At 37.8% G+C, this 18806-nt stretch overlaps 1 protein-coding gene across 29 annotated transcripts in view; it reads right to left on the bottom strand.

The window, feature by feature from the left end:
- The window catches only part of NSD1 (nuclear receptor binding SET domain protein 1), a 148736-nt gene that overhangs the window by 28707 nt on the left and 101223 nt on the right, over window positions 1-18806 (bottom strand). For all 29 annotated transcript variants that reach the window (XM_060415702.1, XM_060415706.1, XM_060415701.1 and 26 more), the window contains 4 exons: window positions 18221-18364; window positions 15327-15450; window positions 9151-9351; window positions 7235-7414 (listed from right to left, as the gene is read on the bottom strand). In XM_060415702.1, coding sequence (XP_060271685.1) covers window positions 7235-7414; window positions 9151-9351; window positions 15327-15450; window positions 18221-18364 — 649 coding nt within the window. The remainder of the gene's footprint in view (window positions 1-7234; window positions 7415-9150; window positions 9352-15326; window positions 15451-18220; window positions 18365-18806) is intronic.

Below are 18806 nucleotides of genomic sequence, written 5' to 3'. Positions count from 1 at the left end.
CAAGGGCTTAGTAATTTAATTAGTTATTTACAAAGACTTTTATATAAGAGTATTCCCTCTCCAATGTACTTGAACCATACCCCTGGGGATCTGGTAAGAGTCACAGCAAATCATGAGATCTTACTGGCAAAATTAGGTCAGGGCAATGAGGGCAGAAGTAAATCCCTAAAAGTCATGTATGTATACAACCTGCCCCTCCCCAACTGCTTCCTCTTCATTAAAAGACAACACATTATAAATAAATATTAATGATACACAATGACCAGAGTATAAAGAGCACAAGCTTTAAGTGATGTCAGATTTGAACTCTAAGATATATCAGTCTGGGGAATTCACTTTCCTTGCTAAACTTTAACGTCTTCAATGGTAAGGTATTTTCTGCAATGAACACTAAATAATCATATCTATCTGAGAACTGAATAAGAAAATAAATTGCCTCACAGTGTCTGGTACATTAGTAGTCTCTATAAGGTCAGTTCTTTCTCTTTCTTTAAGTTACTTTTTAATCATTTTTTGTTGGGTTCTCTCACACCTTAAGGGCCCTTTGCAGAATAAACTTTATAAATGCATAAAATTAATAAAAGAACATAGAATAAAATGATCAGAATGTTAGAACAAGACATTAGAATTATATACAGTCCTCTGTAACACACAAATAAAATCTAGCAGTAGTAATGACTGGGCACAAGGTTTGAAGATATCTATAATAATATCTGATTTTCACTGGTGACAGAAATCATAGGCACTACTATGATTTTTTGTCTGAAATTCAGTTAGACATAATATCTCCCCTTTCCTGCTAAGTTTCCAGATACCAGATTAATTATATACATTGCAACGAGAATGAATTTTCACTTCTTTAAAGATTTTTACTCAAAGTGACTCAGTTTACATATCTAAATCTGAAACATCATGGTTACAGATAATAAAGAATTTCAGGTAAAGAGGTTTCACGTATGAGCAATATAATAAATGCCTTATTTATCTCATGCCAGAAACTAGCATGTTCCAACACGCTAGACTCAATCATGTAATTCCAAGTTTCATCCTGAAGAGATAACGAAGGAGAAAGCCATAAGCAAGGTATATATGTGCATCTTCCTGATTTAACTGTGCTTCTTTTCCCACATAAAAATCTATTAAAAACTTAATTTTGTGACACCATCCTCAAATGATTTCTACTGTGCCTTTCCTTTTCTCAATAAAACAAGTTTTGGGGCATTCGTTTTGTTGTGGCCAGAAATGTGCTCTTAAGACCCAACTCTGGCTTCGACTAGAGAAAATCTCCTGTTTTATACACTGGAGTTCAGATTCAGAATAAGCCTTCATTTCATAAGAGGTTCTGTTGCTACAAAACAAGTTTCCAGAACTTGTTTAACACATAAAGCCTGTACTCTATGCTCTCAAATGTCATATTTGGCTATCCTTGTACATTTTGTAGATGGGATAAACAGTCAGCACAGGACACAGAGTCACATGAGTTTAACCACCCCAATAATGGAATACCCTCTGTAACATTCCTCTCTATGTTTACTTATCTGCTGAGTCAAAATTTAATAACAATGTGCCAATTAATGGCCTTTGTAAAAAAGATAGCAAAAAAAAAAAAAAAAATCCTTTTGTTCACCTGACACTCATGACAACTAGAAAATATATGCGATAAGGCATTTGAGTTAGGGCTTCAAAGAAGGCATTGGAAAAAAATCTGGATTGAAGAATAACCAGTGAAGAAAGGCCAAGGGTGGCAAGCACAACAGTTTTGAAGGACATAATGGGATGAGCAAAGGGAGGATATGAAAAGCAACTAACAGGATTACTCTGGGTGCTGAATGGGAGACAAGCAGGAGGGTCTGTCTGGTGGGAGTAAAGGAAACACATAGGAGAAAGAGAGGAAGAAAAGAAAGAAAATCACATAAGCCATCTTAAGAAACCAAAAGATGAAAAGGTGATATTTGGTGGATGAAGGTAAAAGAAAATAAAGTGTAAATAACTTCTTGAATTCTAGTAATAGATTACTTTCTAATTTATGATTTACCATATTATTACCCTAACACTGATAACCACCTTCAGTTTTCTCCTATACATGGACAAAAAAAATGACTTAAGACTACACTTTCCTTGTCTCGTAACAGCAGGATAATCTTAGATAATGGGATCAAAAGTTCTCAGGCCTTTTAACAAAACAGTTTGCCAATTACATGGCCTTGGTAGAAAAATCTTCCAGGAACATGTTATAATCTTGAAAAATAAGGAGATTCCCAGTGAACTTCTGTTGATATGGGCTAAAAATAGTATTCATTAAAAAGAAACAATGAACCTATTATGTTAACATTAAGTAACACTTTTATGGATAACTTGGTGATTGTGAATAGTGCTGCTATGAATACTGGGGTGCATGTATCTTTTCAAATTAGAGTTTTCATCTTTTTTTGGACATATGCCCAGGAGTGGCACTGCTGGATCATATGATTAACTCTATTTTTCGTTTCATAAGGAACGTGCCTCAGAAGGTAAAGACTCTGCCTGCAATGCTAGGAGACCCAGGTTTGATCACTGGGTCAGGAATATCCCCTGGAAAAAGAAATGGCAACCCATTCCAGTATTCTTGCCTGCAAAAGTCCATGGACAGAGGAGCCTGGTGGGTTACAGTCCATGGGGTAAGAAAGAGTCGGACACAACTGAGTAAACATTCTATACTGTTCTCCATACACCAATTTACATTTCCACCAACAGCGTAGAAGAGTTCCCTTTTCTCTACATTCTCTTCAGCATTTATTATCCGCAGACCTTTTGATGATTTTGGTCAATGGTCATCATACTTTTGCAAATATTTTTTTACTTGAATTTGTTGCAATGTGGTCTGGTGAAGAAAATCTGGTCTCTCACAGATGAACAGTTGGAAAAAGGAGTACTGTAATTCTCCTTCTTTAATACTATACACTAAAACCTCACAGGGTAAACCTCAGTCAGTGTCAACTGTGAAACTATATTAATAAACTTTCAGTACTATTACATTAAAATTCATTGATCTGTCTTGCACTTTGAATGGATCCTTTACATATGACTGGTTTTTAACATCATGCATTGGTCCTATGGAAAATATTAGTTTGCTGAGTCTGGTAGATCTTCCAAATATTTTTAGTACTTATTTCTATTTATTTATTGGCAGCACACAGTCTTTTTTTTTTTTTTGGCACACAGTCTTAGTTATGGCACACTGGATCGTCAATCTTCACTGTGGCATGTAAACTCTCAGTTATGGCACGTGGGACCTCGTTCTCTCAACAGGGATTGAATCTGGGGCCCCTGCACTGAGAGCATGGGGCCAACAGACCACCAGGGAAGTCCCAGACCTTCCATATACTGACCTGTTTCATTACATACTACTAAAATGTCACATATATTAGTGCCACCATGATCTCATCGGTAAATACTAGGAAGTCATTAAGCTCAGAGTCAGTAGGTATAGGTTTTCCAAAGTTCTAATTTCCACTAAAGAACTCAAATTTTATCACTGGCAACACTTCGTCAGTTGTTTTCCCTTGAATTGACATGCTCATTTTTATCCATTCCAAGAAAATATCTGACAAATATCCAAGAATGAAGAGCCACAGTTTTTCGGTAATTTTTAAGACTAAAAATGGTGTTCCACAAACAAGGCAGCTAGTTCAGATTGCAACTTATTACATGAATGCTTAACTTTAGATCATGATCAGTATGCAACAGAACTGCTTTATGTATACCTAAAACCACATCTACGTTTGAGTTGAGATTTAATAATTTTTACTTACTTTTTAAAATCAAAGATATTGTGGGACTTCCCTGGTGGTCCAATGGTTAAACCTCTGTGTCCCAATGCAAGAGGCCTGGGTTCGATCCCTGTTCAGCGAACTAGATCCTGCATGCAGCAACTAAAAAGCCCACATGCTGCAACTAAGACCCAGCACAGCCAAATAAATAAATATTTTAAAAACTAAATAAATAAAATCAAGCATACTGTTACATGAAATTTCTATGTTTTTACTGCAAGTGGGTAAATGACACAGAACAGTTACTGCTTTTACTTGTATAGTTTAGCACCACCACCTTGATTTGTGCTAAGGTGCTGGTAGTTTTACTCACTACTATATACCACCAGTGCAAATGTCAACAAAGTAAAAAAAGGCAAGTAACATCTAGGAATTATTATGAAAAGAGTTATGATGTCATGAAGGCTTCTGAATGTGTCTCTGGGTCCTCTCCACTTCCCAAGGATTCATGGCTCACATTTTCAGAGCCATTGCTATAGCTACTAAGTTTTCTTGGGTACTCATTACTATGCCACAACTTAAGACTGCCATCACACAGAAACCACATTACTTTTGAAACCATCTCATACTACTTATGTAATTAAAAACAGTCTAATGCTAAAGCTGTTTTATCTCCCCATTTTCATGAAACATGGAAAACTTTTGGAGCCTGCATTTCAGCCTCTCAGACAGATGTCTATTTTCATGCAAGAGCAGGATGCTACAGTGTTGTATTTAAATGCTATTACATACCAAAATTATCTTTTATTTTCTTCTAAGCAAAAAGATAAGTGATAAACAGGCAGTAGTGTTCACCATTTTATAAGGAATAGATATTAAAAAGCCAAAAATAAAGTATGATACCATGAAATTTTATGTAAGACAATCAAAAAGCTAACATGTCTAAAACCAAATCCAGCACAATCCTTTGTGCAGTAAAATATCCATAACTACATAAAAATTCCATTTCTACCCAAATGATGGCATTTAACATTGTTTTATTTATTCTATATTAGTACCATAGTTTAAGGATGTTCTGATGCAAACCCTAGTCATGTTACATAAATCTTAAGAGCAACAACAACAAAGTCCTGATTGACCATTTTCAATCACATAAAGCAGTCATAAAACCTTTTTTGTCTTTAGCACTCTTTAGTATATCCAAACTTTTCAAAAGGGATGCTAATTCAAATACAAATGCTGACTCTTAAAAATTAGTCCCTCAGAATATTGGCAACCAGTCAAATTTTCATGCAATTGTATCACCAGAAAGTAGATCTTAAAAAATACAAAAGTCAAGAAAATTGTTTCCCTCAAATTGAGTGAATGAGTGAAGTTGCTCAGTCATGTCCGACTCTTTGCGACCCCATGGACTGTAGCCCACCAGGCTCCTCCGTCCATGGGATTCTCCAGGCAGGAATACTGGAGTGGGTTGCCATTTCCTCCTCCAGGGGATCTTCCTGACCCAGGGATTGAACCCAGGTCTCCCACATTGCAGGCAGATGCTTTTACTAACCAACAAATTTTAGTCAGTTTGAGAAGGAAATAAAAAAACTAGATAAAAGGATATCGGTACCACCCTCAACACTAAAAGATAGTAGAGTAACATCCATAAAAGTTTTAGAAAAAGAACAAGCAGCCAACAATCTTATAGTAACCCAATGTGTGCTTCTAGAACAGAGATAAAAGTTGAACAGTCTCAAGCAGAGAAATGAAGGCCTCCTGGGTGCTTCTCAGAAGTCTGGCCAACTAAGAGAAAAATTGAAATAAGGAATTCAGAACTATAAGCACCACAGTAAACAGACTGGTGGAGTACTAAATATTCCACTTAACATAACTAGCAAAAATCAGGCTGTGTTTAAGAAGGATAACATTGATTCTGCTGAAAATTGGGAAAGTATGTTTTAAGTAGAGGATGTAGGGGAGATACAGATAAAGACAGAAAACTTATTTTTCCTTCATAGAAAACTTTATAGAAACTAATATATGTTATCGGAGAAGGCAATGGCACCCCATTCCAGTACTCTTGCCTGGAAAATCCCATGGACGGAGGAGCCTGGTAGGCTGCAGTCCATGGGATCGCTGAGGGTCAGGCATGAACTGTGCGACTTCACTTTCACTTTTCACTTTCATGCACTGGAGAAGGAAATGGCAACCCACTCCAATGTTCTTGCCTGGAAAATCCCAGGGACGGGGGAGCCTGGTGGGCTGCCGTCTATGGGGTCGAGCAGAGTTGGACACAACTGAAGCGACTTAGCAGTTAGCAGTAGCAATGTATGTTATAGTGAAGAAATATTTAACAGAAGTTCATAAAATCTTTTACTTTCCCCTTATTTGCTGCTGCTAAGTTGCTTCAGTAGTGTCCGACTCTGTGCGACCCCTTATTTATTCCCTTTTAAATATAAAATTAATTTTTAAAAAACCACACACAATTACGTAACACCATCTTCTAGAGCTATTTCTAAACAAACATCTGCCCCTTTCTACCTACTTATATGCACCTCTGTCTGGAATATTATGACTTAATATTAAGCAATGTTTTTTTTCTGATATAGGGCTTGGGGCTATTTAGGGTTTTTAAAATTTCTTATTTTATTTTTTTACTTCCAATTTATTTTTTACTCGCCTCCAACTTTACTGAGATACAATTAACATATAATATTGTGTACATTTAAAGTGAACAACATAAATGTACTTGATATGTATATATACTGTGAAAAGATTACCACAATAATACTAGGTAACACATTCAATACCTCACGGACTTCCTTGGTGGTGTGGGGTTAAGAATCCACTTGCCAGCACCAGGGACACAGGCTTGATCCCTGGTTCAGGAAGATTCCACATGTTGCGGGCCAACTAAGCCCCATGTGCCGCAACTATTGAAACCTGTGTGCTCTAGAGTCTGCACGCTGCAACTACTAAACCTGTGCTCCACAACAAGAGAAGCCACTGTAATGAGAAGCCCACGCACCACAGGAGAGCGCAGCATGCAGCAACAAAGACCCAGCACAGCCAAAAATTAAAAACACTTCAAATAGTTACCATTTTAAGCAATGTGTGTGAATTTAAGATCTGATTTCCCAGCAACTTTCAAAAATATAGTATCATTAACTACAGTCACCATATTGTACGTTATATCCCCTAAATTTCTTCATTTGACCATATCTCAAATTTTCCAAGAATGACTTTGTTCCTTTTCTCTTAATCTTTTTGTTTCAACTGTTTATCATTTTGTTAAAACTAAATCATTATTCAAAATAACAAAAATAAAACCTCTCCCTATTAGGGAACAAAACCACTGTACTGTTACCAGTAATTCAGGACATCACTTCCCAATACAGTTTCTAGTGGCAATGTGAAGAAAACTATATATTTGTTGCTATTTAACACTGCTAAATAAATCTCTCTTTACACCATCCATACATCAACAAGTTAGGTCTTACCTTCAGAGCACACAAAACACCAACTAACATTAACATGCTCATGATTTCGGCAGCCACGCCTCGGGGTAAAGTGATTAGGGCAGATGATGCTATTGGATGCAAGGATCTTTGACCCAGCAGCCAGGCAAAAGTCATTGGCATGGTATGCCACTGGGCAGCGGACACAGCGCATCAGTCGACCTAAAAATACAAGAAGCCGAAAAACCAGGGAGAGACAAAAGAGAAAGAGATTAAGTATAAAAGCAATGTTATTCAAGTCTATTTGCTAGCACTGGGAAAATGACATAAATAAATGGAAGCACTACTAGGTCAAGAGATCTTAAATACCCAATTCTCTATGAAAAAGCTGAGATGGAAACCATACAATAAACAGCCTTGAGGAGTCAAAGACACCACAACAGTAAGCAAGCCTGCCTCAGCAAGGATAAGCTCTACTCAAACCACTGTCCTGACTCTTCGGAAACTGGAATCAGCTGCAGACTAAACGGTGGTGGTACGTGTGTATACGGTCAGACTAAAAGACCAGATGGTAGAAACATTAATGGCTGCTTGCGTTGACTTTTACTCTGTGATTATTTTAGATGAATGAACCTCTCTACCTCAAACCCACTTGAGATATATCTTCTAACATACTTTACCAACTAAAAACCATTACCAGGCCACCTGAATGCAATCTGCAATAGCAACTGAAAAGGGCAAAGTAGCTGATGGTTAAATTGCAATTTTGGTCAAGAACATTACCGTATCTACAGGGCCAGGAAATCATGTTAATCATCTTACAGAAGGTACTGCCACTCTGCTTAAAAGAATAGCCAACACTGCTGCACGTTTCCTGCTCAATCCCCATAGGGAGAAGGGAGGCTCTTTGGCCAAATAAGGATTTAATAGTAGAGACACTGTATTTGACTTTCAGTGAAATCAGTAAGAGACCCACTATTACTAAGCAGAAAGAATCTAGAAACTTGAGTTTACCTGTGCCCACATACAGTTTGGAAAGCTCAGCTCTCAGCCTAACTATGACAGACGAAAAAATTTTCAGGATAGGAATTTCCATTTTCAAAAATTAAACCAATCAGCACAAAACAAATTCTTCCCTATATCATGTCCGAATGATATCACATCTGGTAGCCACAGATACAGGGCCCACAGGAGAAGAATACATTTTGTTCTGATGGAGGAGGATACCCACCAGAGGGAATTCCCTACCAGTCCAGTGGTTAGGACACTGCACGTTCACTCCCCAGGGCACAAGTTCAATCCCTGGTTGGGAAACTAAGATCCCACAAGCTGCATGGTGCAGTCAAAAAATGTAAGACATCCAGCAGAACACCTTTACAAACTAAATGTCACTTGAGTTCCCAGTATTTACTGGGCTTCCCTGGTGGCAGAGTGGATAAAACTTCACCTGCCAATGCAAGGGAAAGATTTGATCCCTAGTTCTGGGAAGATTCTAAATGGCAGGGAACAACTAAGCCCACGTTCCACAACTACTGAGGCCGCACTCTGGCGGATGTGAGCTGCAAGCACTGAGCCCATGTGCCACAACTGCTGACACCCATGCTCCTAGAGCCTGGGCTCTGCGACAAGAGAAGCCACCGCAATGGGAAGCCTGCACACTGAAATGCCTAGAGGTTCTGTGCAAAGCCAACGGAGACCCAGCACAACCATGAACATATAGATAGTTTAAAGCTGCTACATAATGCCAGGGCTCCGTAAAGCACACGTAAAAATGTGGTGGCTGCTAGACTTGTCTATTACTCTCTGACCTCTCAGAGAGTACGCAACTCAGAGAGTATGCTGGTACACTAACAAAAGCTAGACGCCATGAAGATAGATAATAGATTCCATCTAGAAACATCCACTGCCAGTGAAGCTGAGGTTCTGTAATTAGATTGGCCCACACAAGAAACACATACCTTTTGACGCAGAAACACTGGCTGGATTGGCAGCGTGACAGGTAGTACATATGTGGAGGGAACACCGGAAGCCCTTGTTTTGCATCACGGTGGGTGGGTACTTCTGGACGCACTCTTCATGGTAAAACTTTCCACATAAGGGCAGAAGGCACCTTTTCACATCTTCCCCACTCTGCTTGCATACAAAACAGGTATGTATTCCTGGGAAACAGAAAAAGACAAATTAATAAAAAACACGAGGATTCACTCAGTGTTAACCCATTAGGTGGAGAGTTAGTGAACATGAAATTCCAGCATGGGGTGGGGATGGAAGGTTGCCACACCATAAATTCCAGCATGGGATGGGGGTGGGAAGTTGCCCACACCACAAAGCAACTCGGACACCAGCTGGTATCCTACAGTTCAACTCAACTTTGACACTATCAACTTGGAGGTAATATCAGATTCCACAGGTTAAGTAAGGGTTCAGTCCTGTAACACTGTCCTCCACATCCACTCTTTCAGATACCAGTTTTAAGACAAGGTTGTCATCTGTACTTCTGACCAACTGGCTATAAATCAACTGCTGGGTTCGATTATCTTGCTCTAGTGGCTCATAGAACTCAGAAAATCATTTTACTTACTAGATCATCAGTTTTCTAAAAAAGGATATAATTCAGGAACAGCTAGATAAAAGAAATACACAGAATAAAGTATGGGGAAAGGGCTCAGAGCTTCCAGGCTCTCTCTAAGCGTATCACATTCCCCTAATCTCTATGTGTTCACCAACCCAGAAGCTCTCCAAACCCCATGCTTTTGAGGTTCAATGGAGGCCACATTACTTAGGCATGATTGATTAGATCACAGGCAACTGAGGACTAATCCAACCTCTAGCACTCTCCCCTCCAAAAAGGTCACGGGGAGATGAATCCCTTTAATCATATGATTGGCTCTCCTGGCAATCAGCTCCCATCCTTTAGGGAGATCCAAAAGTCATCTCATTAACAATTAAAAAAAAAAAAAGGAAACCATCTTTATAGCTCTCATCACTTAGGAAATTTCAAGTGTTTCAGGACCTCTGTACCAGAAACTGGACAAAGATCACATATGTATTTATTTAAAATCATAATATCACTGTAAAGAACATTATAAGACTGGTCAGGATGACAACATGAACCCACTGAACAATCTTAGTGTTACTATTAAGTAGAAATTTTAATACATGCTTGCTGATGTGATGTAATAGGAAGTATACAGCCCCCACAAAGTACTCTTGCCAAAAGAAAACTGACCTCATCTAACCCAGTCTCCAGATCTAACTACAAGTTTCTGGGAAATATGGAGGATAGATGAACAAATTAAAAGGATACATTAAGGATATATCAACCAAATTTAGAATATGGAAAACTCAGCAGACAAATGATCACTGTTCCAAGAAATAAAGAATACTAAAACAGTGGGTGAGGGGGCCCCTCAAATATGTGCAGTTATTTGGTTTGTCATGTAGGGGTGACAGGTAAGGTATGGTTTAGCACAGGTGCATGCTAAGCACTGAAAATGGGACTAGCCCAAACTGAGATCTGTAGTCAGTGTCGATACACACTGGAGCTTGAAGACCTGGCAAGTAAAAAAGAATGGAAAAAATTTCAGTCATTTTCATATTAACACATTATTGACTGGAGACAATGTAACACCGTGGGCATTACCTTCTGCAAAAATCCCCCAGTCAGTAATGTGTCAATTATATGCGGATACATTTTTACTTTACTGGACTAAGTAAAACATCTACTTCTCTTGTGGAAAAAAAAAAAAATCGGGTGAGGGGAATGGTACTGTTGTAGACTAAGAGAAATTCAAGAGATGAATTTTTTTATTAAAAAATAAAATACAGGGACTTTATTTGGATCTTGATTCAAAACAACACTATAGAACAATATATTCAAAGACAAAGTGGGAAAATCTGAAAGTGGGACTGAGTAGCTGAAGACACACAGGAGTTACTATTTATACTGGATATTATTTAAGTTTTAAAAAAATATGCTAGTTTAATGTATTTTGAGTAAAATGAGGCCAAAAGTTGTAATTACTGAAGCTAAGTGATGAGTACATTCAATCTTTTTACTTTTATAGTTTTCTCTCTACTTCTATATATGTGTGAGGAATTCTGTAATGAAAAATTTAGACAGAAAAAAAAAAAAAATCTACCTCTCTCTGAGAAGCAGTATGATATAAAGGAAACAGTCCAGGTTTGAGAGGCAAGACAGACTTGAACTTGAAGCCTGCTTGTGGCACTTGCTGGAAATAGAAATATATTAAAATTACGTACTTAAAATCTTTATAGTGATATCACCCAACTAATAATGATTTTATGAAAAAATCTAAATAAGTATTTGAAAAGAAGCTTTCTACTTGCCTGATGTTGAATAACTGGCAGCCAATATTGAAGAGGAGTAACCTAAGTTATGGTGTGTTTATCCTACTACAGGAAAACAGGGTGAGCCAAATAAGAAATGACTCCTTTATGCTTACTCTATTCACCTTTACTAAAACTAGGGTAAAATTTTCTGCATTCAAAAATAATAACCTTGGATTTCCCTATGGTCCAGTGGTTAAGAATCTGCCTGCCAATGCAAGAGGCATGGATTCGATCCCTGGTCCGTAAGATTCCACATAATGCAGGCCAACTAAGCCCGTGCTCTAGAGCCGGAGAGCTGCAACTCCTGAAGCCCACAAGCCCTAGAGTCCGAGTCCTACAATAAGAGGAATCATGGCAAGGAGAAGCCCACGCACCATACCCAGACGCCCATTCGCACCAACCAGACAAAGCCTACACACAGCAATGAAGATCCAGAGCAGCCAATAATAGATAAATAAATAAATAAAACAACTCTCTTACATAATACATAAAAAACTTAATTCAACGTAGACTATAGACCTAAATGTGAAACCTAAAATCATAAAACTTTTCAGAACAAAATCTTTTCAACACTGTGTTTAGCAAGATTTCTTAACCAAAAAAAGATTTAATCAGTCAATTAAAACAAAAATTTGATAAACTAACCTCAACATTAAAGAAAAAACCAAACCCAATTTTTAAAAAGCTTTGAGCACTCTTTCTTCCTCAAGACAGAAAACTAAGCACATAAAAAGATGTGCAATATCATCCATCATGAAATGCACATTAAAACCACAATGAAATACCACTACTCATCATCAAATGGCTAAATAAAAAAGATTGACACTACCAAGTGTTGACGAAGATATGGCAGAATTAAAACCATTGCTGTTGTGAAGCAAAATGGTACAAGGACTGAATGTTTCTTAAAAACTAAAGCTGACCCAAAAAAAAAAAAAAAAGTAAAGCTGACCATATAAACCACCATTCTGCTCTTAGATAAAAATACAACAAAATGCATCCATTCAAAGGATACATAGTGCTTTGTTTAAAATAGTCCGACCTGAGAACTATCAAAAGGTACATCAATAGATGAGTGGATAAACAAACTGCTATATCCAAACAATGGAATACCACTGGCAATAAAAAGGAATGAATTCTCAATACTTACACCAACGTTGTTGACTCTCAAGATAACTATACAGAGGGATGGTTTCAAAGGTGTGTACACATACACACACACACAAAGAACTTATCAAAATGTACACTTTGTGTAGTTTACTATATACCAATTAAACCTCAATAACACTATTTTAAGGAAGAGTGAATTACTGATACATACATCAACACAGATGAGTCTCATTATGGTGAGCTGGACACAAACTCTAAAAAAAGGTAAATCTAATGTGTTATGAACAGAAAGCAGATCACTGTTTAACCTGAAATTGATGATGGGGGTGAAGGAGTGAGGTGCAAAAAGACTGACTGGATCTGATCACAAGGAAACTTTCTGGTATCATGGTAATGTTCTAAATCTTCACTGTCGTCATGGTTGCATGGGTGTATACATTTTATCAAACCTATCAAAACACGTATTTAAAAGAAGTACATTTTATAGTAGGCAAATTGAACTTCAATAAAGATGACTTTTAGCTAGCACACGATCCTGCAATCCCATTCCTGGGCATTATCCAGAGAAAAACAAGGTTCAAAAGGATACAGGAACCCCAGTGTTCACTGCAGCACTGTTACAAGTCAAGATATGGAATCAACCTAAATGTCCATAGACAAACAGATAAAGATGCGGTGCCTATAAAAAATGGAATATTACTCAACTGTTAAAAAAGAACAAAACACTGCCATTTGCAGCAACATGGATGGACCTAGAGATTGTCATACTGAGTAAACTAAGGAAGACAGAGACAAACAAATACAGTATGACAGTGTTTATACACAGAATCTTCAAAAAACAATACAAGTGAATTTATTTACAAAACAGACTCTTAGACTTCAGAGAAAAAAAACTTATGGTTACCAGCAGGGTAGGGATAATTAGAGAGTTTGAGATAGACACGTATAGAGTGCAATATCTGAAATACATAACCAACAAGGACCTACTGTATAGTACAGGGAGCCCTGCTCAACATTATGTAACAACCTAAATGGGAAAAGAATTTTTAAAAAATAGATACAAGTGAATCACTGTGTTGTACAACACAACATTCTTAGTCAACACAACATTGTTAGTCAACTATACTCCAATATAAAACAGAAAGTTAAAACAAAATAATAAAAAAAAAAGATCTTTCTAATGGTGCAAACTGATCAAAAGCCCAACTATGCAGAAGGCAAAATTACCCCACAACTCTCTTGTATTCCAATTTTTGTTCCTATCCTGCTGAAAGTGGTAGCAGAAAGATGAAACAACTCAATCTGACATAGCCATCTACTTACAGACACCAGTTAATTCTGTCTCTTATTTTCTACAAGGGCTAGTCTAAGCCTACACTCTTTCCTTCAAGTTGCAAAGTTACAAAACCTCCCCCACCACTCTCACCATGTCAAGGAAAATGTCTGTCTTCCTCATAATTACATGGTACATTCCTCTTTAATCTTTTCATCTCCTCAAGCCTATCCTCTCCTGTCTCTGACTGTACTCCATCAATAATTTCCCCTCTTATTATGGAAATTTATTTCCCTACACAATTCTCAACCTTCATTCTACTAAAGACGTTCTTCCTCCTGACCCTAAAACATCCTACCTTCAGCTCTTTTTCCCAATGAAGTTAAGTTTCTGTAACACATAGTGTACACTGCTACCCATTCATTCATCTTTCAGTCTGGTTCAGTAAGGCACTCTCTCTTGCTTCCAAAAACAGATCTCCTTTTCACTCTAGAACCTCCCTGGTCTATCTGACACGTCTGCCTCTCTACGGCTATTCTTTGTTGACTAGCTCCTCGGTACCTACATTTAAGTGGGTATCCCCAGGCACTATTATTAGCCCTCTTCTCAATACGACAGATGCTTTCTATTTGCACAGCATCATGCACACCTGCAGTTTTAATGACGTATAAGATCTTTATTGTCAGCCCTATTTTCTTACTATTTTCATACTATGACATCTCATAATGCTGAAAAAAGAGCAATCTCTTTAGCACAGCTATGAGGTCTCACCTGACCACTCCTAGTTACTGACCCGATAGACATATATACCTTGTAACTCTCACAAAACAGCTCTTTCTCATTTTTTTGTTAAACAATTTGTGCACTTTCTTAATTATATGTTAATAAAATTGTTTAAGTTCACAAATAATCATGAAGTGAATACATTTCTTACCAGTCAGATCAAGAAACATAAAATATCATCAGTAACCCAGGAGTCCTCCTCATCACTACCTATGCCTCGCCTCCTCCCTAAAATACCTAGAACTCCAAACATACTGAACTATGCTATCTATTCCCCAAATAGTTTACACTTTCTTTACTGGACCTTCCATCCTTCTCCTCCACAGACCAATTTCTACTTCTCTCTTAAGGCCAAACTAAGATACCTTCTTCTCTGGCACTAGTGCATCTTCGTTCACACAGCACTTTAATGTTCACAACACTTTTTGCATTACGTTATGCTATACATTCATTTTCCACTTTGAGTTCTTTGGAGGGCAAAGACCACACAGCACCTATCTCTGTGTCTGTAGGAATTAGTTAAGTATTACCACAAAAAAGTGTCTCTAATAAACAATTTTTTCCTACAAAACTTAAAGCTCAAAACTTCCTTGGAAGAAGACCTATCTACTTTACCTGTGCGACATTCATTGCAGATAAACTTTCCTCTGGGCATTTCAGTTAATCCAAGGCACTCCAAGTGGAAAGCCCCACAGCACTGAGCCTCACATAATAGCAGCTCACCCAGTTTCTCACAGTTCTGTTAGGAAAAAGAAAACAGATCTTTCTATAGAGAAAGGTTTTAAAAATCCTAAGCAGAAAGTCTTCATTAAAGCAAAAATTAAGAAGCAGCTTTGGCAGAAACAAAAAATACCACCATTCATTCAGCTACTATTTAATTACCTCCTTTATGCCAGGAACAACAAGGTCCTGGCTCCCATCATTCTTACATTCTAAGGATATGAAGATCCCACAGATAGGAAAAACCATTGCACGCTATGAATCACAAAGTCAACATCACTGGACAAAAGCAAACAAAAGTTAGAAGTGGTAGAAATGAGAAAAAGACAAACAAGAGTCAGGCTGTGTGGCCTTATAGATTATTGCACAGTTTCAGATTTTATTATAATTACAAAGGTGTGTCATTATAATGAGAGCTATACCAAGGGAAGGTTGAAGTTACGTATTTATCTAAGCACAGGTCCCTATGATTACATGAAAAATGAACTGAAGAGGGGAAGCAGAGATAATCAAAGAGGCTACTGCAATCATTCAAGCAAGAAATACTGCCCAGTTGGATTGGGGTCACAACAGTCCAGAAGGGCTCTCTGGTTGACATCTGAACAACCCCTGAGATACATCAAAAACCATATGAGAGAGATCACCTTTCTAAATTAAGCTCATCTAAAACAGGGTGTGAATGATAACAGAATCTTAGGAAATAAAAATCTGACTTTGTTGCTTTGAAAACATTTAAAGAGTTATGAAAATTCTGGAAATTCCCAGTATTTGTTACACCTCTAAATATTTTCCCACATAGTGATTTTCTACTTGTTTCCCTATAGTAATATCAGCAGAAAAATGCAAAAAATGAAAAAAGTCTTATACTTATTTTGTAAGACAAGAAAAGGGGAAAGATGGCTAGGCAAGTCTAATATTTTCAAGAACCTAAAGAAACAGAACAGGTGTTGGCCACCTAACATCAAAGTTTAAATAAGCAAGCAAGGAGAAAAGCTTTGGGAATAAAGGGCCAGAGGCAGCCAGGAATTAAGAGGGGGACTGCAAAAGATCCTGAGCCAGAATCACGTTTGGCCCTCCCATCATCTACTATTCATACAAATCCACCTTCATCACTCAAACAGGAAAACTTCAAGTATACTATGTACCGAAGAATAAATTTTTCAAATTAACCAGATATTACAGACTAATCCTTTAATTGGGATGACCATGTAATTCATCTTTCCAACTGGGACACCAGAACATGAAAGAAAGTGCTGTCAATAAAGAAAGTATACAAGCACAGCAGACTGAAACAAAGACGGATCCAAACAAACCAGGACCACAGGGTTATGACACCTTATATTATATGACAGTTTTGATGGGCTTAAGTCTCTGAGGACTAACACTAGAAGCAGGACTGAATATCATCAACAAGAGACAAACTGAGTTGAAATTATATTGGCCATAATAACAATATTTTATACCTGGAGTAATTTTATTTTTTAGAAGTTTCAATGAGGGAAAAAGACACTAATATTTTCAACTTTCTATATGTAAGTTTTAATGCATTTATAAGGATAAATTAATACTGTGAAAACAGAATATAACCAAAGCATCCATTTAATTGACTCTATTCCCAAGTAAAATAAAGGCATTTGACATTATAGGGTCACATTTCACAGAAAAGCAAGACAACATAGCAGTTAAGGCTCAAAACCCAGATTGCCTGGGTATGAATCCTGGCTCCACAAAGTGACTACAAGCAAGTCATTTAACACTTGGTGCCTCAATTTCCTTATACCGTGTATTAAAAAGCAAAGACATCACTTTGCCAACAAAGGTTCATATAGTCAAAGCTATGGTCTTTCTAGTAGTCATGTACAGATGTGAGAGCTGGACCATAAAGAAGGCTGAGGGCTAAAGAATTGATGCTTTTGAATTATGGTGCCAGAGAAGACTCTTCAGAGTCCCTTGGACTGCAAGGACTCAATGCTACAAAAAATCTACCCTGAATATTCACTGAAGTACTGATGCTGAAGCTCCAATACTTTGACCATTTGATGTGAAGAGCTGACTCACTGGAAAAGATTCTGATGCTGGGGAAGACTGAAGGCAAAAAGAGAAGAGGGCGGCAGAGGAAGAGATGGTTGGATGGCATCGTTGATTCAATGGACATGAATCTGAGCAAACTCTGGGAGACGGTGAAGGATACTGCAACCTGTATGCTACAGTTCATGGGGTTGGAAATAGTTGGAGATGGCGTGGCAACTAACAACAAAAATGATGATAATAAAATCTTATATGAGATTGTTATGATACCTAAATGATGCAGAATTCAAAAAGTGAATGTAAAGACACAACATATAATAATAAAAACGCTGTATGCTTATTAAATAGACAGAAAAATACAAACAGTAGGTTCACTAAAGTAGTAATAACTACTTAAGCAAACAAAACAAAACAGACCAAGAAAATCTCGAAGTGAAAATTCTCCTTGAAAAATTCCCTAGAAACCCAAAGATTCTTACACCATGAGAAGTGCAGCAAAATTACCTCTGGCTGAGCAACCACAGATTCTCTGCCATCTCAGGTTTAACTTTAGGTTATCTACCCAGGGACAACACTATTTCATTTCTCCTTTTGTGGGGAGAGAGCAGAGTTAAAGCCTTAAGGAAGACAAGTAATTCCAACAGAATCATCGCAGGAAATTTTTATTCTAACCATGACTAAGTCATCAAGAGATGGGAGACAACGATTTCTCTTAAAGGATAAGCATGCAATCAAAATGCAAGTCGGCAAACATTCTCTACCTGACAGACATTCTCCTTGAGTGCGGCTCCACCTCCTCGCTCCCCCTGCAGTTTTTTAGATGCAGGCATTCCATGGTCGTTTTCTACACCCTCCTCCATAGTGTCCTTGGGGCTTGCAGCTGTCCTGTGTGTCATCAGTTCTCCCTTGCAGAGAAAAAAATAACATCCCACATCTGTATTATTGATGTCTCCGCCATCTGACCCCCTCCCTCTGGGCTGCTATTTGTCTATCCATTAAGCACTTACAGATGTTCAGCCAATCACGCGGGCGGACTGCATGCAATGTTAGTTCTAACCCTGCTGTGATTGGGCGGGTAGTGGGCGCCTCATGCCCTGCCACTAACTGCTCTGAGGCTGTTCCACTGGAACTTTTTGAGCTGTTCCATTTTAAGGTTTCACTAAGGGAGAGAAAACATTCTTAAGTTTATTTGATTACTTATTTGTCCTTCCAAGATCAGTATTTCCTAAATAATGCCCCCCTTGGGCATTCTATTCATATTGTCCTGGAAAGAAATGCTCTGCACCATAATGTATGATGCTGACCTGACTTGTTCTAATTCTCTCTTAACCTGAATTGGAAAGTGAG

Source organism: Ovis aries, chromosome 5 (genome assembly GCF_016772045.2).
Source record: "Ovis aries strain OAR_USU_Benz2616 breed Rambouillet chromosome 5, ARS-UI_Ramb_v3.0, whole genome shotgun sequence".
Lineage (NCBI taxonomy): Eukaryota > Metazoa > Chordata > Mammalia > Artiodactyla > Bovidae > Ovis > Ovis aries.
The sequence above is the reverse complement of the archived record's forward strand: the minus strand, read 5'-3'. Positions and strand labels throughout refer to the sequence as shown.